Raw genomic sequence first — 25631 nt, forward strand, 5'->3', positions numbered from 1 at the left:
CTTCGCATTTCCCTAAAACTAGAACAACCCACATCCTTAACTATTTGCGAACAGTAATCTAATCTAGGTTTACCTCTATCCTTCCTAACTCCTGTTTCTGCATTCAATATATCTCTGACTAGTTCTTCATGCCTGACAAAGTGTCCTACCAACCTATCTCACCTGTTTCTTATTGATTTGAACTTTCTCTGTTGAGGATAACTGAACTTTATCTATGACATTTGCAGGATTCTTTTCGTTGTTATCGTATTATATTCGAGCTCCTACTAAACAAAACGGATATCACAACTTAAAATACGCATTTACAGGTGTTTCTTTAACTGAAACATTTTAATGACAACGTTTTCTAAACAAGCATAAAAAGTTATGAAATTCTGAATGTAATTTTATTCTCAACAATCCTTAAGTTTCCTTCAATGCTGTCTAGTAATGTTGAAAATTTGTACCTATTTTTGGATGGTAGTATCAAAGTAGTATATACGTTTATAGTTAGAAATAAGTGTGTATTCTGTAGTATACTTTAATTTTAATTTCTAATGTCCTTTTTCATCTTTCCAGGTCACTCCTTCAGAGTGTAGCTCGATGCCCTGCGAAGAATCGTGGAAAGCCAAGGCAGAAGAGTATGAATTAGAACACAGGAAATCAAAAGAGAGTTCTCCAGAAGAGTTAACCCGTACAGAAGTGAGACAAAGTGCAACAAAACGCGTTAAAAAATACTTCAAAAGATGTAAATATGCCTTATCCAAATCCAACAGTGGTGAGGCATCCAGCTCGATTGATTCATATTCGTCACTGTCGAATATCGATAAAAAAGCCGAAGAGTCGCTTCAAGACGTTACAGTTACGGATTTGACTGAAATTTTCGAAGACGTTTGCGTAGATACGTCGATAACTAACGATTTTAGTGATAAATTAGTCGTTGCTAACGTGATCGATGTTAAAGTGACGACGGGTGTTGTGCCAGAAAACTCGGATTACGTGAACGTTCGAACTGATCGTGAGCCGGAAAACTTAGAGCGCGTTGTTTCGGAAAATCTTGAGCCAATTAGTGAGCGTATTCAGGAACTTTTTTCCGAAAGTGTGGAAACTTTCGAGCCTGAACAGAGTGAAGTTGGATCCTCCGAATCTTTTCCCCACTTGACGGAAGAGCAAGAGAGGGTTAAGGATAAAGAAGAGGTCATAGATACAGGCAAAAGTAATCCCGACAACGGAATTGAGGTAAGTCATAGAATACGATTTTCCCTTTACATAAACAACTGCTCGTTCTAATCAATGTTACTAGTCTATAATTTGATCACACGTTTTAATGGTTTTAATTAAGATCGATTTTATTAATTCTTCTTCAAATTCGCCGTCAGTGGCTGATGGATGGTCCATTCATGGTTTTATACTTAACGTTGTATATTTTCGTACTATACGAGGGTGGATTGATAAGTTTCCGGCCTGACCAAGAAAAACAAGGTTTTTAAAAATTTTTTTTTTTTATTTCTCAACATAATCTCCTCCAAGGCTGATACATTTCTCATAGCGGTGTTCCAGTCTATTAATGCCATCTCTATAGACNAGATCTCAAAAGAATGCTCGTTGGGAAAAACTTTTCGTCGAATGAAGAGGTGATCGCCGAAACTGAGGCCTATTTTGAAGCAAAGGACAAATCGTACTACAAAAATGGTATCGAAAAGTTGGAGGATCGCTATAATCAGTGTATCGCCCTTGAAGGAAATTATGTTGAATAAAAAAAACGAATTTTGCAAAAAAAATGTGTTTTACTATTTTAGGCCGGCGACTTTTCAATTGACCTGTTAGGAGGTAATATTAGAAAGAGTGGAAGAGCAGAGGGTGCTACGTAAAAAAGGAATAAAAATTCAGCGGTACGATTAAACCTGGAATGAATATTTATGAAAGTCTATCAGACAGAATTAATTTCATATACTATTCAACATAATGCGGCTGGTACGCAAAATGCGATTGGATGTAGTGTAACGCTATTAAATTATTTTATTATTCAATTTTAGTAAATAGGTCATGAAAATACCTAAATATCTAATATTTAGGCAGTTCTACATATCTGCAACACGTGTGTTCTGACCCAGTAGTTCCTGCAATGGTTTCTGTGCTTCAATTCCTTTCAGATTTTTTGTTTTATGTATGTATATTCACTTTATTCAATATAATAATAATATAATATGCATATACCTACAAATACAGGCACTGTTCACGTAGGCGACATAAACTGCTAATATTTTTTTTAAAATTCCCTGATCATCTAGTAAATATCCATTACAAATGGTATAAGTATACCTTTTACTTAAAGTAAATGTTAGTTCACGAGCTCACTAATAATACTTCCTATTTTCCCCTCGACTTTTTTCTTCGTCTTTGTAACGTGATACCAAGACCAGAAACTACAACTGCATCGAATATCTTCTACCTATAATAATAGAACATTAAACGTACCGACCGTTTAGTAGAATGCTCCAGGGCTGGAGTATGTTTCAATAAATAAAATGCCACGGCTCTTATCTCGACGGCGCTTTTTCGAAAAAGTGCGCCTTATTACTAATACCATTTAAGGATTTTCACTTTCACAAACAAACCGAACGAACTGCACCGTTTGTGTAAATATAAATTATGGCAGGTTATCAAACAAACCATCTCGAACTAAATGTGCTCACGAAATTTCAGTTTGCCAACAACGGTTTCCTGCTTCGGTTGCAAATGCTTTATTGTTATATTATTGTATTGTACGATAGTTATTTATTTGTACGGAACAATACAGTAAACATCTGTCGATGAAAAGTACTTAGTAAGAAACGAGCAAAATCTCAAAGGAGAATAAGCTATAATTTTAGATATTATTGTAAAAAACAATTTTTTGGGTTTTTCTTAAAAATATATCGAAGTATTGATATGCTCACGCAGTTCTGAAATATACATTCGGACTCGGTCGTTACAGGGATGGAATGTAAGTAATCATTAAAGAAACATCAAATATTTTGAAATAAATGACCTAACCTAACCTCAAATTAATGAGGAAAAAGTGTTGCTGCTATCACTCCCTTGCCGGGAATAGAACCCAAGCCGTCGTTGAAAGCGCCAGTACTTTACCAATAAGCTAGCGTTGGTGTTACTGCTGTCACCTCCTTGCAGCTTAGTGGTGGAGTACTGATGCGTAAAACCAGAGGTTCGGGCTCCATTCCCGGCAAAGGCGGGAAAACAACAACACTTTTTCCTCATCAATTTGAGGTTATTTGTAGTGTCTAAATTAATTCAAAAATTAATTTGTTAATACATTTTATTTTGAAATTATGTTTTACGAATAATGAGGTCAAAATTTGCGAGAAATTATTTACACTTCCCGTGTGCGTGTCTAATTTATAGATGATGAGATTGATAGCGTTTGACTGCTTCTTAATCCATAAATAAAAAAAAATAATAACAGGAAGTTTTCATCACCAGTGGACTGACTTACTGTTTCGCTAAAGTTTACTCTAAGAAAATAAAATTACGCTGTTTATGTTCTTATTTCTATTTTTGCTTTTTCTTATATTTGTAGATAATAAATTTAACAGTAGATAGGTAATATCTCGATAATTTCAGTGAATATTGAAGAAAAATAGATGGGAAAGTGGAAAAACAAGTATTTACTTACTCCTGCCAGTCATGCTACTGAATAGAGTCGAAAGCTCTTTAAGAAACGTCAATATTATCTTAATAGGAAACATTTTCACTTTCATCAGTTAACTGTTACGTTTTGTTTTCCTTCAACTTCCATGCACCTACCGCAGTGGCAGATTGATATTATTTGGTAGCATTAAATGCTGACTTGCCAGCCTGACGAATAAATATGGACGCTCATACGTACCTGTGTATGTAACATATTTTTAGAAATTACCGGAAACGATACACTCTTTCTATTCCATCACAGCAAACAAACGCTATTAGTATTGTGCGTCTAATTTCTCGTTTATTACGTTCAACTTTCTGTTTACTATCGAGAAGGAAGCGGCACACCGTATGCTTTACATGCATACGATTTAATAATCGTAACATTATTTAGGTAAGATTTTCTATTTACTCACAATATTATGCGAGCACCTGATTGAAATATTGGTAAACATGCAAAAATAACATAGAAACTTTCATCAATAAATGAGAACGCAAAGACCAAAATGCTTATCATCATGCATCAGAAATGACGTTGTTCCCATTATTTCCTGTATGCAGGACACACTTATACAAGCCTCAGTAAAGTATTAACTTTTTCTGGGACTAGACTTTTTGTAGAAAAAACGTACGAGATATTTAACAGTAGAATAGCGCAGGGACGAGTTACCTTCAACAAGAAGAAGTCACTTCTATGCTCGGGAATGGTTCTTTTAGAAATTCACAAATAGTTAAGGATGTGGGATATTGCAGTTTTAGGAAAATGCCAAGATTAGCTCAGGATAGCATGGAGCGATGGTGTCTAACGTGTCTTAGGACTGACGACCTTATAGTGGTGACCGATCATCTTTTTTTTTGTTTAGTTTATCCTCGAGGAAGGGAAGTCTTCAAAAGACACCCCCTGAAGTGAAGTAGTGTCGGATTCGCTAAAGCGCCTACCAACTAAAACTCCTCCTCGGGATGTCAACCCGAAAGTTCTTGCTTCCAAGGGAAGATTTTGGCTAGATTGAGAAGGGGGAGAGGTAGAAGTGGATGAGGAGTGTTTTAAGGGGGGTGGTGCGGGTGTGAGTGGGTGCCCCATCACGAAAGTAGGGTGGAGACTCGCTAAAAAGCGAAAAACCGATCATCTATCCATTTCCATTTTAATAGTTACGTTTGTTAAGGTCTTGGCTTCTTTTGCGCCTATCGCATAAGTTGCAGTTAGGCAGGTTGATGTCGTAATAAGGCCTTGTCTAATTCATGAAATACTTCATTAGCAGCAAATGTCTACTAGGTGGCAGTATACTGCTTATACTTTGATATTATATATTTCAATTTTGTTTTATGCATTTATATGCGTAAACATCTATAAATATTTCATGTAGGCGCCGTCTGATATTGAAAACCCAATTTTACGATAGGTAGATACATTATCAACAAGACATTTTTACAGTTTCTTCCTTGGTTTTCAAATACGTATTACTCATATATAATATTACAAGTTATCTTGTAATAAAACGTAGATTTCACTCACGCTTTTCCTCTCCTTATAATGTATTACTTCAGAACTAGATTAGTGTAACATTATGTTACACGACATATAATTTAAACTTGCACGTTGTAGTCGTTGTTTTTGTTGTTGTGTTAAAAGCGGAAGAAATGCGGGTATCTAGTGGATCGATGTATCTATCTATCTATCTATCTATAAAAAGTGAAAAGCCATAAAGTCAGGCGTTCCACTTAGGTGCATAGTCTACCTGTGTGATGTCATCTCTAACCCATATCCTACACGAATAAAGTGTGCTTGAAGTATTTATAGATTAAATTGTGGTAGGTAGTCGCTTATCGTTTATTGTTGTCTTGTTTATCTATGTACATAGTAACGACTTCTGAAATCGCGGCTTCCGAAGCCTGCCGCATGAAAATAGAAACGAAAAAATCGAATAAGAAATACGGCTCCGTAAGAGGACCATTCCATAGTTGGTGATCTCTGACAAGGTGAAGTATGATTCACTATTGTTCGGTTTTAGGTTAATTCCAGAAGCTGTATAAGGTTCAAAACATTTCTATTAGTAGAACGTGGGACTTTCTTTTCTCTTATAACTATTAATCGCGCCTCCTTTAATACAGGATTATCGTGAATCCTCAGGGGTATTCGATTTCATTCCGAAGAGTCGCAGAACATGAATTCTTCCAGCGAGAAATTTCTACATTTACACTATTTACTGACCCGTTGACATTCACGAAGATAATTCAGCCCCATAAAATAGCCAACACGTGTGTTAACGGAGACATTATCTGAGGTCTTTATAAACTCTACTGCGTTGAATTTTACTTGCATCTGCCAATATTCTCGTTAACAAAGTCGGATGATATAGTATTATGTCTTTGCGGATGCAGGTACCATATGCATATAGATTACTAATTAAAAATAGTAGGTAGTAATTGACAGTTAGCACAAATTAAAATGACTCGATTATGGTCAAATTGACAAGAAACATATTGGTGTCTATAATTTCTCATGAAAATGTCGTTGGTGCTTGGCTTTTGAAACAAAAGTTTTTATTGTCAAAAACTTAGACCTTACTATTTTTTATATATACCTAAAGCAATTCAAAATTTTAATTCTTTATGTGGAAGCAGTCGTACGTTGTAGCTCATCTAAATTAATTGAAAAACTTATTGGGATCGAAGCCTAGTAGATACATTTTGTATCTTATGGTTTTAATTAGAAATGGGTCAGGTACCCGGTTTGGATCCAGAACTAGGCGGATACGGCCCTTTTTTAGGATCCAACCGGGTACTGGATAATGGCGCGTTTAAGATTTAAGAATGTCCAGTGGTGTTAGGTGGTGGGAACAGGCAGGGTACAGTTTGAGACCTCTTCGTCCAGATCATTTGTTTGTTTGAAAAATTCTCATCTGAATGTGCTCTTAGACCACGACTATAGTATTTTCGTTGGTTCGGATCATTTTCGTTGATAGCATGTATATGTAGGTATCATTACTGGAATGTAACTCTTTCATTTACAACTTCATTAATAGTGATGGACACTTGTTTCGCAATAAGTTTCCAGAACTCCTTCTTGATACTGGTGAAGCTCGTTGATGTTGTTGGCCCTTTAGAATAGTATTTCTGAGCATCCAATTCCATTTGTTTTAAATCTTTCATCCTTTAAACTGTAAATGGCGTATTAGGTGGATCTGCCTGAAACTCCCTGTGCTGTTGTCTTTATAGAGTTGGTACATTTTCGTACATAAAATAGAATTCTTAAACAAGTTTTCTAAAAATAATCTCCCAAAGCCCAATCTGTGGTAGAAGTGTCGTAATCCTAGACAAAAATTTTCAGTCTCTCTCCAGTCTCTCAGTCTTTCGGAATGTTTCAGCCTCTCTGAGAGCGCCTCTCATAGTCTCTGTATGAGAGACTCGAACGATAAAATTGTTAATTCGGAGATTCGAGTCTCTCACAGAGAGACTGAATGAATAAAACTGAAAAAAACAAATTATCTCTCATTAAAATAACCCGAGGTAGTTTATAGTGGCTAAAAAATTGAAAATGACTTTTCATATTAGTATTTAATGTTAACCACTATTGAATATCAGTGTTTCATGTATATAGTATTAATTTATCTATCAAATTTCGGAAGAAGAAATAAATAATAAAATTCAATTGATCACATTCGTAAGTAATTTCTTTCTGGCGGAATCAAGTGCAATATCAGATCGGTAATAGTAATACAATGACGGACACGCTGCACCTACAACTCTCGCTCTCATTTTGTGTAATACTGCCAGAAAAAAATAAGAAATGAAAGTTAAGAAATGCACAACCTTGTCAGCCGCGTCCGTTATTACCGTTACTCATTGTGATTAAAGCTAACCAACTGTCTTCACGGTCGTTTTTATAACAACACAACTACATAATTTATTGTACATACTGCATGCAGTCTATCGAAAGAGTGAAGCCTCTGGTGACACGTTTTGGGACTTATGAGGTAAACGCGTCTTCCTTAACTCGAACCATTTTTAAATAACCTTACTTTTTGGATTGTATTAATAAGACCACAAGGTATTATATTGTTGAAGAATAGAACCGAAAAATGTTAGGAAAATTTGGTAAAGGCTGTAAGTAAAATGGTACTGTCGTAATTTGGGTTGAAAGGCATTCGTCGGTTCGATGCGAGATCTAAAGAAACTCCCCACTTATTCTAGCAAAACGTTTCAACTGAAGACGGTCTTTAAACTTGAATCAAGAGAGCAACAGTTTTAAGAGGTATTGCTTCAGAATTCCATGGGTCATAATCTTGAGTTGCGCAGTAACACATCTCCACCCCTTCGTTGATTTCTATATACATTTCTTGATAAGGATTTGTATGTACTTACTTGTACTTTTACACTTGCTTTCTAAGAATTACTATACAGCTTTTCAAATCAATTGAAAATTTAGCTGATAATAAAAGATGTGAAAAATTGAAAAATACTATTATGTTATAAAGTTCGTTAAGGAAGATCTCTACAAACCTCGACAAATTTGTTTAGTCAACGTTTATCTAACATAATAAAAAATAAATAAAAAATATTTTTCAATTAGCTTATCTGAGCACTGTTTTAATTTAAACCACATTTTTGATGTAGTTGGTGTCGTTTAGAATTCATGCATTCCAGAAAGTAGAATGCTGTTCCTATTTGTCTACCCCTCTACCCCTTCTAACCTCCGTTTCTGCCTCTAATATGTCTCTGACTAGACCTGCATACCTGAGAAGGTGTCCTACTAACCTATCTCGCCTATTTCTTATTGACTTCCATAGAATCCTTCGTTATCCTACTCCTTCCAATACCTCTTCATTTCTAACCTCCTCTATCCACATTATCCTCACAATTCGCCTGTAACACCACATTTCGAACGCTTCAAACCTTTTCTTTTCAGCCGCGCCCACTGTCCATGTTTCGCACCCGTACAGCGTTGTGCTCGAAACATACACCTTTAACAACCTGCTTCGAGTATCTAATAAATAATAAAATAAAAATATCCACCAATTTATTCCTCTCTCCTTTTGTCAATGACCACAAGATTATTCACATAAGATACAAAAATCGTTTAAAAGTTCATACCGACTCTGTCCAAGATTTAGTGTGACTGCCTTTGTAAAGAAGAAGTTGGTCGTTCATGGTGGTCGAAGTATGATGGTTATTGTTGTTTCTGTTCAAGTTCATCCTACCCAAAGTGAAAGGTTAAGGAAATACGTTTTTTTTAGAAGCTTCGACGTAGTCGCAAAGTTCAAGTATTGTTTGCATTCATGGAGCCTTTCGACAGAAAAGAAAAATCTCGATGCACAGTAACTGAACAAGACAACTGGATATGGAAGTAGATTATCTGATGAATAATACCGACTTAAGAGTATAAATCAGAATCGTATTTCTCGCCCAACAAAAGATGAATTTTCTTTCACAAACCATAACCGTATTATAACAACCTGAAGGATAACTACTTATCTACACATTTTTTTCGCTACAAAATTCCTGTAGATTCGCAGACTAACTGAAAGGAAACGAATGCTTTTTTTAGGGGTTAACGAAGTATAATCTTCTTATGCCTAAACACTAGGTGAAATTTTCTGTTAAATGTAATAATTAAAATTCTTACGATTATCTTGTGATTGACTTGTCTAAATCGTCGTCAGTCCTAAGACTGGTTAGACACGCACCTCCACTCTTTTCTATCCTGGGCTAATCTTCGCATTTCCCTAAAACTAGAACAACCCACATCCTTAACTATTTGCGAACAGTAATCTAATCTAGGTTTACCTCTATCCTTCCTAACTCCTGTTTCTGCATTCAATATATCTCTGACTAGTTCTTCATGCCTGACAAAGTGTCCTACCAACCTATCTCACCTGTTTCTTATTGATTTGAACTTTCTCTGTTGAGGATAACTGAACTTTATCTATGACATTTGCAGGATTCTTTTCGTTGTTATCGTATTATATTCGAGCTCCTACTAAACAAAACGGATATCACAACTTAAAATACGCATTTACAGGTGTTTCTTTAACTGAAACATTTTAATGACAACGTTTTCTAAACAAGCATAAAAAGTTATGAAATTCTGAATGTAATTTTATTCTCAACAATCCTTAAGTTTCCTTCAATGCTGTCTAGTAATGTTGAAAATTTGTACCTATTTTTGGATGGTAGTATCAAAGTAGTATATACGTTTATAGTTAGAAATAAGTGTGTATTCTGTAGTATACTTTAATTTTAATTTCTAATGTCCTTTTTCATCTTTCCAGGTCACTCCTTCAGAGTGTAGCTCGATGCCCTGCGAAGAATCGTGGAAAGCCAAGGCAGAAGAGTATGAATTAGAACACAGGAAATCAAAAGAGAGTTCTCCAGAAGAGTTAACCCGTACAGAAGTGAGACAAAGTGCAACAAAACGCGTTAAAAAATACTTCAAAAGATGTAAATATGCCTTATCCAAATCCAACAGTGGTGAGGCATCCAGCTCGATTGATTCATATTCGTCACTGTCGAATATCGATAAAAAAGCCGAAGAGTCGCTTCAAGACGTTACAGTTACGGATTTGACTGAAATTTTCGAAGACGTTTGCGTAGATACGTCGATAACTAACGATTTTAGTGATAAATTAGTCGTTGCTAACGTGATCGATGTTAAAGTGACGACGGGTGTTGTGCCAGAAAACTCGGATTACGTGAACGTTCGAACTGATCGTGAGCCGGAAAACTTAGAGCGCGTTGTTTCGGAAAATCTTGAGCCAATTAGTGAGCGTATTCAGGAACTTTTTTCCGAAAGTGTGGAAACTTTCGAGCCTGAACAGAGTGAAGTTGGATCCTCCGAATCTTTTCCCCACTTGACGGAAGAGCAAGAGAGGGTTAAGGATAAAGAAGAGGTCATAGATACAGGCAAAAGTAATCCCGACAACGGAATTGAGGTAAGTCATAGAATACGATTTTCCCTTTACATAAACAACTGCTCGTTCTAATCAATGTTACTAGTCTATAATTTGATCACACGTTTTAATGGTTTTAATTAAGATCGATTTTATTAATTCTTCTTCAAATTCGCCGTCAGTGGCTGATGGATGGTCCATTCATGGTTTTATACTTAACGTTGTATATTTTCGTACTATACGAGGGTGGATTGATAAGTTTCCGGCCTGACCAAGAAAAACAAGGTTTTTAAAAATTTTTTTTTTTTATTTCTCAACATAATCTCCTCCAAGGCTGATACATTTCTCATAGCGGTGTTCCAGTCTATTAATGCCATCTCTATAGACTGATTCGTCAAGCTCCTCAAAATAACCATTTACAGCTTCGATTACTTCTTCATTGTCCGCAAATCTCTTACCGCCAAGCCATTTTTTGAGATTAGGGAACAGAAAATAGTCACTCGGGGCTAGGTCTGGAGAGTAAGGAGGGTGCGGCATCAATTCAAACTTTAGATCGTTGATTTTAGCCGTCGCAACGATTGACGTGTGCGCTGGTGCGTTATCGTGATGAAACAAGATTTTTTTCTTCGCCAGATGAGGTCGTTTAATTTTCACCTCGTGGCTCAAACGTTGCAATAAGTCTGCGTAGTATTGACCAGTGATAGTATTACCCTTTGCAAGGTAATCAATGTATATAATACCTCTTGCATCCCAAAAAACAGTAGCCATAACCTTGTTCGCCGAAAAAATTGTTTTTGCCTTCTTTGGAGTTGGTTCCCCTGGTCCAATCCACTGTTTAGACTGTTCTTTGGTTTCAGGAGTGTAGTGGTGGACCCACGTTTCGTCAACGGTTACGAATCGACGCAAAAATTCGCTTGGATTACGCTTATACAATGACAAATTTGCGGTAGAAATGTTTTTTCGAATCAATTTTTGGTCGACTGTTAGCAAACGCGGCACCCATCTTGCACAGAGCTTTTCCATATGCAAATGTTGGTGCAAAATATGTTGCACACGTTCATATGACATCTTACAGGTCTCAGCTATCTCACGCACTTTCAATCTGCGGTCTCCCAGCACTATTTGATGAATTTTTTCGATCATATCTGGAGTTGTGACCTCAACGGGGCGTCCTGAGCGAGGCCCATCAGAGGTGCTCACACGACCCTTTTTAAACTCGGAAACCCACTGCTTAACGGTTGAATATGACGGGGAGGATGTCCCCAGTGTTGAGTCCATCTCTTTTTTAATTTCCTTCGGCGTTAACCCCTTCAAATAAAAGTATTTGATGACAGCACGATTTTCCTGCTTTTCCATTTTTACGAAAACCACAGAGGCGTCTTGTTCAGCGTGCTGTCAAACCTACACTAGCAAGGAGATCGGGCTGAAACTATAGCTACAAGCTATCCAAGGATGGTACTATAGAATGTCACCTCAAGGTAGGCCTAGTGGCGTCATCTCTTGGTTAGGCCGGAAACTTATCAATCCACCCTCGTATTAATGTTCATTAATTTTATAATCTGTTGAATTTGATATAAACTCTCATCAACTTTATTGCAAATTTGTACTGAAATTTGTTATCAATCAATTTTATTTAAAAATTATATCGATTTGTAAAGATAAATTACCCAATTACGTATTATTCATAATAATTACTGTCACTTATTGATTTTATGGCAATAAAGAAAGCTTAATATAAAATAAATCCAAGCTATATCCGCAGGTAATTCTCATAAGCAAATATATCTTCTATAGCAACGTCTTAAGAATGCATGTACATAACTTAATGGATCAACACTCTATATATGTACATAAGACTCGGTAATGGATAATGATAGTCTTATTAATATGTCATTTCATCCAGCCTATCAATATGTGATGATTAGGTGCTTTTGCGGCAAACTTCTTATGCAGTCGGCAAATCCTTGAAAACCTTCATAATAAAAATGAAGTTTATCACGATACTTTATGAAACTGAGATAAATATTTGAACTTAATGATGTAATTTCAATTATGACTAGCTAACGACAACCCGCTTCTCAGGGTTACATTCTTACTTTTAATCTAAACGGGTGTTTGGTGGTTGATTTACAAACCCAAACGCACACCAGACTGGAGTAATCTCTTATAGGAGACCACTTTGGTCAAAATGGTACACTCTAGACTCTTCAGGACCAGTTCAGTCTAGTAAATTCAAACGAAAGAGAATCCTAGAGATACTCGACAATATTCTGGTTAGAAACAAATAAAAACGTTGTACAATATCACGTATTTTAAACAGGTGTATACAGGCTGGTGGTCGACTGGCACACCCACAAACCCCCCAAACTGGAGAAATTACAGAAGATTCCAAACAGTTAGTAGAACAACTTGGTCAAAATATGTACAATATTCCCTAATATATTAACATGACTTCTCATTCATAACGTTCTGGAACATTCTAGAATGTTCTAAACTCTTCCGGACCAGTTCATTCTAATTATAGCGAAGGAGAATCCTAGAGATACTCGAGAATATTCTAGCTAGAAACGGAAATGGAGAAATTATAGAAGATTCCATACAGTTTATAGAACACTTTGGTCAAAATATATACAAAAATCATTATTACATTAAATTGGCTTCTGGCTTCTCATACATACCGGTTCTGGTACATTCTAGAACGTTCTAGAGGAGCAGTTCATTCTAGTAAATTATAGCGAAGGACAATCCTAGAAATACTTGAGAATATTCTAGCTGGAAAGAAGAAAAAACATTGTTGTACAATATCACTTATTTTAAAAGGATATATAGAAATCGGTGATAATAGTGGTAGAAACCGATGTGTGGAGGCTGATGGTCGACTCGCACACCCACCAAGTTCAACAATTTCAATATATCTTGCATTAAATCGTAAATGATGTACACTTGAGTCAACTTGCAGACATTTCAAACTTCATTGAAAGTAAATCGCGTGCTTCTGTTCTATTTGTTTTAGTGAATGGAATTGACTGAACACAATTAGCACTAAACTTTTTACAATGTGGCGTGGGTAATTGCAAACGATCACTTCATAATATTTATGTAGATAAGCGTATGCCTGATGTACGTTAAAAGCTTCCACTTGCCGATTTTCATTACTTGCGCTCGTAGGTTTGCAAGAACGAACTATTGGCACCTGCTTGAAAGTTAAGTGCTCCGTTAATGAATTTATTCCGCTGGCAAACAGACAAATAAATATGAAAAGCGCGCATGACTGACTGACTTACTTGCACTTGAATTAACATCGAATCTGACTTATTGGTCTGATCTACGGAATCGGGATTTATTACAGTAATTAAGAGAGTTTCAGTACCAGAATAAATATTAAATGTAACCGTTTCTAAAACCAGAACATAAATAAATAACTAAATTCATTAAAAATCAATAGATATAAAAACAAGATATTTTTGTCGATGCGGCGTTTTCTTCGGGGCTCTTTTGGCCGTGGTCCGTGGAATTTTACTTTTCCAAACGTCTCGCCGTTCTGATGATGATCAGTGACGACTCAGCACTTGTCCAGTCACCACTGAAGATGCCGTCAGCAAAGAACGGCGAAACGTCTGGAAAAGCAAGATTCCACGGACCACGGCCAAAAAGTAAGATATTTTTTAAAGGATGATATAGATTATACAATAATTACCCATCTTAAATCTCTATTAAAGATTACTACTTTTAAACCTCCCCTCGTAGTCTGTATCTATTTATCAAACTTATGTAAATAATAATATTTAGTAGTAAATACTCCAATGGAATGTTAGGACAAGACGCAAGTAGGGAAATTAGAAAATTTGAAAGTTGATACATGGTTTGTATAAAGAGCAACAAGCACCTTTAGAGCTTGAGCAACAACGCAACAACGTAGAGCAGTAAATTTTAGGAAAGGGGTCAGACAAGGATGCATTTACATACTTATTAATTTATACATCGAAAACGCGATCAACATCATTAAAGATAGTACAACTGTAGAGATAGATGTACAAGGGTAAAAAATTAGTATGCTTATAATTGCAGATAAAATAACAATATTAGCATCTAGCAAGGTGGAGTTAGAGATAACCTTAAATACAATGGAAGCGATTTTGAGAAAACAATATTTGATGAAATTAAATAATAGTAAAACAAAAATACTGGTATAAGAAGGAAGAAAAAGTAGAGAAAAGCGAATATAAAGATAGGAGATGGAAATTAAAAGAAGTGGCTGATTTTCAGTATCTTAGGAAGTCAGGACGGTAGAAATAGTAAGGATATAAAGTAGAGGATAGCGCAGGGTAGAGTCGTCTTCAATAAAAAGAAGTCATTCTACGCTCACGAACGGTTAATTTAGAAATCCGAAAAAGATTGTTGAAGTTGTATGTTTGGACCGCGTCATGGACGGTATGTAAAGGTTAGAATCATTCGAAATGTAGTGTTACCGGCAAATGATGATGCTACCGTCGATAGAGAATATTAGAAGTGAAGAGGTATTAGAAAGAATAGTAGAACAGAAGACAGAAGTCATTAAGAAACAGGCGAAATGGGTTGGTAGAGCACCTTCTCATGCATGAAGGGCTATTCAAAGACATGGTAGAATCTAAAACAGGAGTTAGACGGGGTAGAGGTAGACTTAGATTAGTTTACTGTTCACAAATAGTTAAGGATATGGGATGTTCTAGTTTTAAGGAAATGCGAAGATTGGCTCAGAATAGGAATGCTAGGAAGTGTGTGTAAAACCAGTCTTGGGAACGACAATCTTATGATGATGATGAATATGGAATTTCATCATATAAATACCAAAATCACTCAGTTTATCGGTAAACTAGGTTTTCCGAAATTTCTCGTCTCATAGGTACCTATAATGCATAATACAATAAAGGATATGCCGCCAGTTACAAGTTGTACGAAAGAAAGTTAGTCAACTACTCAGCCAGACAAAAAACTCCCGATAACATTTTTGTCCATTGTATCCTTGAATATTTTGAACACATTAAATCTTTTATTTGCAAGGTCTATTCATTAGGTCTTTCAATTTCATTAATTAATTGTTAAGGCGATAATATGATAGCTAATGCGAAGAAAGGTGATACATCAGGATATTAGTGCTTTAGAGTTTGTGATGCATTTAAGTGATAACACCTGTGTAAACGTTTCCTCATGTAGCAGTCGCATGTCTTTCGTTAGAAAGGTTAATTAAAGAATAATATCGAGATAATTAATCGTTCCTTAAATAAAATGACGAGAAGTTTCAACGCTACATTGATTTAGAAAATTCCCTTTCTATTTCTTTAAGAAGACGCCTTCACGAACAATGCACTGAACAATTATACACTTTACCATATTTTCCATATGTGTAGGCATGTTATCCGATAAATATAATTGTACAATATTAACTAAATGAATCAATAGAAGAACAGAGATCATTATGGAAGTCAATAAGAAATAGGTGAGATAGGTTGACATATTAGGAGCATGAACAGGAGTTAAGAGGAGTAGAAGTAGACCTAGATTGGATTAGGGTCACAAAAAGCTAAGGATGTGGATGCTTTCGTTTGAGGGAAATGCGAAGATTAGCTCATGTTAGGAAAAGGTAGAGGAGTCTTAGGACTGATGACCTTTTGATGATGATGAACTACATGAGGGAAACTATTCTAATATCATAGTCGACACAAATAAGCCGATAGTATACTTGGAATTAATTTAAATCCTTTAAAACTTTAGATAAATTTGAACAAAAATCAATATTCTTAAAGGTCAAGCTGTTTTCCTTATGATAAAAATAAATATGTAATTACTATAGTCCAGTAACAAATATTTACGACAAATACATCCGTTAGGTCGTTCTTCTAATACCTTTCCATCATCAGAACTGTTCTTCTTCATCGCTATTTAAACATAGGTACTCCGGACCAGAGATCTTATGATTATATGCACTTTGATACATTGGTTATCTTTTCCTTCGTTGACTATTTGGTTCTTGTATCTCGAAAGTTTGCCTACCCTCACTAATGGCTAAAGGGTAATATTAAAAAAATATAACATGGAAATAAAATAAACCAAAAAGTACCACTTCAATTACCACAAAACTTGGTCACTGAGGACATGTATTTTGCCCACTTCTAATGCGAGCATTGCCTATCATCGCGAGGCAACCAAGTTTTGTGGTGATTAGTATGAGTCTCTTTTTCGTTCATTTATTCCTTTACCACTGTCTCCACTCTCTACTTAGAAGTAAAATATAATCTCAGATTAAAATTAAATCACTCTAAAACGAATTTTTTTTCACTTTCATTTGGGCCTTACAAAGCGAAGATTTAATTTTATATTTTAATTCATAGAAAATTACATTTAATAACTGCAGTAATGATTAATATATCCGTTTGTAAACTTATATTACCGCGAAAATAATTCTCCACTGAGTTTATTAGGCAGAAAACTCTAAAGCATGAGGAAATGAATGAAACAAATTATAGTAACGCCGCTTAGGTATGCGTTTCTTTTTATGGAAAATGGCACAATTGATCTGACACTTATAGGTCCCAACGTAAGTTATAATTTTAATCATTGCTTCGTCTCAGTAATCATTTGCAAATCCCAAATACGCTAAACTTTCTCTTGGATACTGTTTAGCAGAATACAAAAGAGAACACTGAGAAGTGCGAGGCTATTGCAGGGCCTAGATCGTGCTGGCGTGTTTTTTTAAGATTGGACGATCGTCCGTCCTGCTTGTAGAAGGTGACTCCGAAAATGGAAATTTAACTTTAGACATGAAATATGCAATATATTCTCGCATAAAGGTATTGCACGAAAAACCAATTTACAACCAATCGACGATAGCCGTTAAAGCCTAACATCCAAAAGTATATATTTTCTATAAATACCTAAATGTATTAAAAACGGTTTCCGTTAGTAATTTATCGAACGGAGAGAACTCTGAAAAAATTATTTGTAACCGAGCAGTATGGCCTAGAGGTTTAGACCATTGCTTAGCATTAGGGAGGACCCCGGTTTTTTAAAGTTTTTCTGTGGTTTTCTTTGATCACTTAGGTAAATGCTAGGGCATTAATATTCCACAGATAATCTCTCATTCTCTTCTGCCTTCATTTCGTCCGTCTCAACTTTCTCTTCCCAACCACCACCCACCCATTTCCACGATTCCTGAAAGCAGGCTGAAGAGGGCATTCCGCCCTACCTTCCGGCGTAGTCCGGAGGGACTGCCCGCCCACCAGCATGGTGGGAATAAAACATCCAAAAAGTTTTTTTCTAATAGCAAGTACCATATTGTTGTTGTTGTTGATCGAAAAGCTCATCGAGAGAACAAACGCATCATGTTCATTGTGAAACATCCACATCGCGAATTTCGTGTCGTGGCTATCATGCTATCCGACCACACCGCTTTATGACAATAAAGAAAAGGCGAGAAGCGTATGGAACCATATTTGAATACGACGCACAGTGAATTGCGATGTGGGCCCTACAGTTTTAATAACCTCGAAATTTTTCTTTTGGAAATATTTTTGTACAAGACAAACAATATCGTTAATCCTATTTCTGCTGCCAAAATTGAAAACCGCTGTATGAGTATTGGTAAACTACCTGTCCATCATGATATGGTTACACCAATTGGTGCTAAGTGTCATTGCTTTTTTCATTGTCACAACGCGCTATGGTCGTATAGCACAATAGCCACAACGCGAATTTTGCTATGTGATCTTTCTGTAATTGTTACAACGCGTTGTAAACGTTTTCATAAGAGCCACAACACGAACTTTGCGATGTGAATATTTTACAGCAACCACAACGCATTGTGGCCGTATAGCTTGATAGCCACAACGCGAATTTTGCTATGTGATCTTTCTGTAAATGTTACAACGCGTCGTAAACGTTTTCATAAGAGCCACAACACGAACTTTGCGATGTGAATATTTTACAACAACCACAACGCATTGTGGCCGTATAGCTTGATAGACACAACGCGAATTTTGCTAGGTGGTCTTTATATATATTAATTGTCATAACACGTCGTGGGCGTTTTCATAAGAGCCATAACACGAATTACGCGATGTGGGTGTTTCATAGCAACCACAACGCGAATTTTGCTATGTGGTCTTTCTATAATTGTTACAACGGGTCGTGAGTGTTTTCATAAGAGCCATAACAATAATTTCGTGATGTAAATGTTTTACAGCAACCACAACGCGTTGTGGTGTTTTTCGCTCAATTCCGATCTTTGAACCTAACACATACAATGTGGTTCACACGCTTTACGATTAGATAGGTCCTGTTTGTGACAACATGGCCATTACCATTAGTTTCTTTCGGTGGTTTCTATAGCTGATATCAACTTTGAGTTGATTAGTTTTCTTATGCAACATTAAAGAGGTTTTAAAGTATAGCAAAACAAAGCATCATAAATAGCTACTAGACTTTATGGGATGCGTATACGCCTATATTTGAAAGTTCAAAAGAGCGTTTCCTTGCTTTATTGTTTGAAGAAGAACTTTCGCCAATGATAAATATTCTCTTGTTTTGATGTTTCGTGAGAATTACACCCAATGATTACATGCTAAAAGATTGGATGGATTTCTCTATTATGTCGTTCGATTGACTGATTATACTATGTTATCTATATATACAAGTTGTCCCACCGTAGATAATTATGAATGACACATATGACATACCACAATGATACAAAATGGTATTAAACGTCTAAATTAAAAAAAAGGTTGACAATTATTCAATAGCTTTTAACCGCTGGCCAAAACTACATACAAGATCTTGCAATTTTTGGCATATCCTATTTTTCACTTTTGATTTCGAAGATTTGAAAGAAGATTGTGTCTTAGCTTTTGGCGTTTTTTTATGAATTAGGGAGTGACCTACCGAGTTGATTACTTACTGTTTTTTTTTGTTTCTGTGGAAGAGGGGAAATCTTCAAGAGACACCCAGACGTCCGTAGTATCGGATTCCCGAGGAAGGTGTCCTTAAACCTTCTAGGATCGTGTTTGGTTCTCTTTGATACCAAATGCGTAAAATCGGCAATTTTTATGTTATATCCGTGTATTTGTAAATAAATTTTATGCAAATAATATTCTCTTTGTATCTTTGATTTCAATGGACTTGTTATGTGATGGGACAAGCTGTATATGTATATTTACACGCCTTCTTCTATTTCCTAGTCGTCTTTAGAGCGCGTTCCTTTAATAACACGACGATGACGGTTATCCATCGTGCGTGACTAAACTAATTACGATGGCACTTACAAGGTGCTTTTTCGGTTTCTCTATCCCTTTTCTGGTAGTATACATGACATTGGTTTTTATCTTTTTTTTTTTTGAGTTAACTTATCAAACAGTTGTGCAATGCTGTTACATTAAGCATTATAATACTCGCGATGCGTCGTCATGAACCATTAATTTTTAACAAACAATTAACCATATCCATAATATGTAATACGTAAAATATTAACTTTAGGAGTACGTCAAAAACAAACGGTTGTAATAAGTCATACATTCGCATTGAGGGTTTTATACCGCTTATAATTAACATCTTTAAGAAAAAAGAGAGGCGCGGATAGATGCAAGAAATTTAAAACAATTATTAGAATCGCATGGAGACTCAGTTATAGAACTTGAGCAGCAACGCAGAGAAGTAAATATTAGGAACGGAATCAAATAAGGATGCAGACTGTCACCACTACATCATTAAAGACAGGACTAATTTAAAGATTGATATACAGAGGCAAAAGATTAGTATGCTTAGATTGGCAGATTATATTAACCAAGAAGTTTAGACCTTTGCTTAGCATTTGGGAGGACTCCGCTTCGATTCCGGGTCCGTCTGCCTTGCTCCAAGTTTTTCTGTGGTTTCCTTGGATCACATAGGTCAATGCTGAGGTAATAATATTCCACAGATAATCTTTCATTCTCTTCCATCTTTATTTCGTCCGCTTCATTTTTTTCACCTAAACCACCACGCACCCAATCCCACGATTCCTGAAAAGAGGCTGAAGAGGGCCTTCCGCCCTACCTTCCAGCATAGACCAGAGGGACTATCCACCAATTGGCATTACTGGCTGGTGGGAATGAAAAACCCAAAAGTTTTTTCAGATACTATAGCATATTAGCAACGGTTAGTTTATAATTTTTAAAGAGATTGTTAAAGGGGTATGAAATGTGCGAAATGTGGACGGTGGACGAAGTGAAAAAGGTTAAGCACCTCTTTTACCTCTGCATAATGTTTTTCGCATTAACTTGCTTTGTTGTAATGGGTCTTCTAAGTTATAAATTCTTATGTATCTACGGTTCAAGTCCTGCAAAGATACAAATCCCCACAGTTCCATTTGTCTTTGCCGTTATTGTTCATAATTTACAATGAGATATAGAGGAGAGAATCAGAAAATAATGACGGGCTTAAGGTTACAGTGTATCGGGGTAATTATTACATAATTTCTCATTCGATGCAATTTAACCGAACAATTCAGAATCTTGTAATTTACTCTACATCCTTGAGGATGATTTACTGCTCTGATTATTGTCCGATTACAGAGCTTAATATATCGTGTTTTCCGCAAGAGCGGTACCGAGGCAATTACCAATTACGGGAAATACGATCTGATTCGAAAGATAACGTATGTTCTTTTATATATTTATCGCTTATCAAGAAATTATCCAATTGGTACCTAAAAATTATTTTGTTTAATGTATGGCGTACACCTTTTCTCAATAAATGACAGACAAAGATCTCAGTTTGTGTGGCAAAAGGACTTTTTTACTCTGTCTATGAACATTCGTTTGTAGTGGAGAAAGGATAAAGAAATATGTCGCTCTTTTTTTAAAATGAATCATTGTAGTCGTTTGGACTTTACCTAGTGAACAGAATTCACACGAAGGCCTCATTTTATGTGCTACAACAATTTTTCTGTTCTTACTATGAAATTTCCGTTGCAGTGAAGTTTGTGTTATCTATTTCATGAGAAAACACCAAAATTAAAATATTTTTCACGTTCATCACAATTTTTCGATAAAAAATTGTTAAAAGATCTATCTAGAGGCCTCACTTTCCATTACTTTTCGTTTTTTAAAGTTCCTAGTCCGACCGGAATTTCTTATTAATGTACCAGTTAAAACCTTTTCATTGACAACAGTGAAAAGAAAAAGGCTTCTAACCGAATTAAAATTTAAATTCTTTTGTTTTCAAAAAAGTATTACGAAGATATTATTATTATTATTATTCTGACATTCGGTGATTTCAGCCACTAACAAAATCGTAATATCTACAGTACACATTTTCCTTTACAGCTATCAAATTTGTTGTCAAAAAATGCATTATGTAATGCTTCCAATTTCCGTTTTAAAATTATTGAAAATATCTAAAGTATGCAACATGAACTCATATTGTTTTACACTCTTATGTTGCCAAATAAAGCATGCTACCTTTAGAAGCTTGATCTAACATTACAATCTTAATGATAGCTGTGAGCGTAAGAGATAAAATAAAGTTTGTAGGAATTAGTAGCGGCAAGTCCGCGCCAGCTATTAATTATTTCGAGCTAATTTGAATTACCGGCTTAATTGTTTAAAAGCGAGACTTCCGCAAATGAACGATAACGCAATTATGTTAAATAGCGCGCGCGTGTATGTGTCTGTATGTCTGTTCGCGTTTGTGCACTCACTTCTATGGCCGATCATCATTTAGCAAGGCTTTGGAGCAATTACTGACGCTAACACACGCACGTCGATACTTATTCTTAGACAATTAAGGCGATGAGAAATTATTATCTTACCAATTAACTTAAATAATTTAATTATGTTACATCAAAACAGGAAATAAGTCGCGTACTTATCCGTTATTTAAATAAATATGCTATTGAATAAAATAATTCGAAGTGGTCTGTATGCTGTCGAAACTGCCAGACTTCGAATTATTTTATTCGATTATGGTAACGTGCCTATCACGTTGAGATTAGCTAAACCGGGATTCGTTTCAGCAAGTAGATATCCATGTATTTAAATGGACCTTGTTGGAGCATACGTAATCCTAAAATGTAGCATCGTACTACAGATGGCGTTTACCGCGCCATTTGTGGTATTTTTGAAAACGCGCTGTTAAGACAGCAGGTAAAAGTTGGTCTGTGTTCTGTTGGAGCTGTCTACGACGCGCTGATGAGATCCAAAAAGATCGAAATCGCGATCCGCGTCTGGCAGTTTCGACAGAATACAGACCACTTCGAATTATTTTATTCGATTATGGTAACGTGCCTATCACGTTAAGGTGAGCTACGCCGGGATTCGTTTCAGCAAGTAGATATCCATATATTTAAATGGACCTTGTTGGAGCTTACGTAATCCTAAAATGTAGCATCGTACTACAGATGGCGTTTACCGCGCCATTTGTAGTATTTTTTAAATATGCTATTGTTTGAGAAATCTAAAGTTATTGTTTCTATACCTATATAGGCTGATTCGTTGAAACCGTCAGTTGAAGGTATTACTTGTTGTAGTAGTACCGAAAAAACTAAAAAGAGACTCACCCAAGACACCATTAATAAACCCACTATGTGCGGACACGTGTTTCGTCCACTTCTAATGCGAGAATTATCAACGCAAGACGAAACACGTGTTCGTACTGGACAGGCTTAGTAGTAACATATGTTGGGTCTCTTTTTTAGTATATTTATTCCTTTAGTGTAGCCTCAATTTTTACATAGCAGTACCAGTTTACTAAAACAGAGTCGGGTAAAATTAGGGGTGATGGTTGAAAGTCGATAGGTGTTTTACTAGGTTGTAAGTGAATGTAATTAAGAACGTAAAGGATAAAAAGTAAACGATTGAATAATATTGATGCGCTCTGCGTCTAATAATAACGCTACGATCTGGGGTCAGGGAGGTTTTTTTACCGTGACTGGTTTGGGGATACTTTCAGGTTCGTATAATCATGAGAACAGAAAAAATCGTATCTTCTTAGTCACTTTTGTTCTTTTGAAATTTTGGATAGTAGTATAGTTAAGAATACTGGGAAAGTCTATTATCTAAGACTCACACCCCATTAAGGTTATTATTTGGTTATTTCCAAGTAAAACAGAAAGCTCACCCGAAAATAAAATTTAGCAGAAAATTTCAGCTGTTTTAGGAAATACAGGGGAGGAAGTGCGTATCTAACCAATCTTCGTACCGGTGACCCTATGATTAGGATAACTACAAAAATTTTTAGTCATATTCTATGAGTCTAATTTTTGATGGTGGTTCTAAAACTACTCAAAAAGCTCAATTGAAATTTATCGATGTCCAACACTGTTTTTTTGTCAAGCATTTACACATGAATTTACTGTTCATCTGAACGGGTATGTGATTGTACATATTTCGACGTATACGCAAAATTTCCCTTTTTAGAATTTATTTAGAACACGACTTTATACGGCGATTGGTTTTTTTTTTTCATTTGTTACCTTTTGTTTTAGCCGTGGTGTTGAGGTCATTTCCCACGGAATAGTGGCACACCGCGTCGATAAGAGGGACAGGTAAATACAATTGTGAGTACCTAGATCGCAACGGCCACGGGCGGCGCGGCTATGTCCACGGCGTGGCGGCGCCGGTTCGTTGTATGACAATAATGAGATAAAAGAGTTATGCATTGAAACTCATGGTGACCTGCTTCAAAATAATAAATTGTCCAATGGCCAACGAGTGAAACTCCCGTCATTTATGAGAATTGCAAACCAACGATATACATAGATAAATATGGAGTAGGCTCGCGCAAATTAAGCACGTTACAGAAAACACAATGGATATAATCCACAACCAATTGTTAATAACTAATCATTTTAAAGACAATTGTTCAATAATAAATTATGTATATAGGATAATATTCACAAGTAGATGTCTGACGCAGGAACAATATGACAGATTTTGATTGATAAGGAACACATTTTGACAAAGACTATCTGTAAGAGATTCAGAATAGCGAGGGATTATTACAACAAGACAACATTTAAAACACAAAACATTTTTTTTACAATTACCCCTTTTTCCGTGTTTTATAGTTTCTCACAATATGACAATTATCGTCAAACACATAATACAGTTAAACGATACCAAATACTCCATTTATTCATTTATGTAAGTAATGAATTAGAATTATCAAGTTACAAACGGGTACCAGAAATATCATTATCATCATAAGGTAGTCAGGTTGGTTGGACATGCACTTTCACTCCTTCTTATCCTGAACTAATCTTCGCGTTTCCCTAAAACTAGAACATCCCACATCCTTAACTATTTGTGAACGCTAATCTAATTTAGGTCTACTTCTACTCCTCTTAACGCCTGTTCTAATATGTCTCTAACTAGACCTTCATGTCTGAGAAGGTGTCCTACCAATCTATCTCGCCTATTTTTTATTGACTCCTATAAAGTTCTCTGTTCTCCAATTCTTTCTGACTGTTTAAGGATGTTTGGGGGGTATGCCAAAATGCTACGAGAGACAAATAAAAATTTGGAATAACGTTCCTCATTCAATTCTAAAAGACCTGTAAAAATTACAAATCGAGTCACTAAATCGTTAAAAAGTTATTGAAATTTTAAAAATTTTATGGAGATTCGTTAACCGAACAGATTAAATTTATTTTTATTAGCAGAAAAAAAGCTACCAGAAATTTCATACTTTTATAATAAGTAACTTGAACTTGGAGAATCACTTTAGCATAAGATTATTCAAATTCACTAAATGGTTATCGAGGAAAAAATGAAAAATTAGCTGAAAATCTCGTTTCTACTTGATAATATAATGATAATATTTATAATTGTCTGAAATAAATGCAATTTTAAAGTTTTAATTATTATTTAAACATATTAAAAAGTTTTACGCTCATTATTAATAGAGATTGAAACTAAATATTTTTTGTTTCGAAGTTGAAATCAAGGCATATTCACTGCCAAAAGTCAGTTAAAAATTTTCCATATTATTCGTTATTTCTTATTTTATTCAAAGTTTTTGGTCACATTCCAAATTTTCTCTCAAACCGTATACTTTTTTTAGTATAGATAGCAT

At 35.6% G+C, this 25631-nt stretch overlaps 2 protein-coding genes across 3 annotated transcripts in view; both read left to right on the forward strand.

Moving 5' to 3' along the window:
- The window catches only part of LOC112906274, a 118960-nt gene extending 115696 nt beyond the window's left edge, over positions 1-3264 (forward strand). The window contains exons 2-3 of the mRNA XM_025980142.1: positions 559-1218; positions 3151-3264. Of these exons, the coding sequence (XP_025835927.1) occupies positions 559-1218; positions 3151-3264 (774 nt within the window). The remainder of the gene's footprint in view (positions 1-558; positions 1219-3150) is intronic.
- A 6674-nt stretch (positions 3265-9938) lies between these two features.
- Positions 9939-25631, forward strand: part of LOC108740277 — a 268416-nt gene continuing 252723 nt past the window's right edge. For both annotated transcript variants that reach the window (XM_025980139.1, XM_025980140.1), the window contains exon 1: positions 9939-10595. In XM_025980139.1, coding sequence (XP_025835924.1) covers positions 9960-10595 — 636 coding nt within the window. In that variant the 5' untranslated portion in view covers positions 9939-9959. The remainder of the gene's footprint in view (positions 10596-25631) is intronic.

The sequence above is a fragment of the Agrilus planipennis genome, unplaced genomic scaffold, assembly GCF_000699045.2.
Source record: "Agrilus planipennis isolate EAB-ADULT unplaced genomic scaffold, Apla_2.0 scaffold188, whole genome shotgun sequence".
Taxonomy (NCBI): domain Eukaryota; kingdom Metazoa; phylum Arthropoda; class Insecta; order Coleoptera; family Buprestidae; genus Agrilus; species Agrilus planipennis.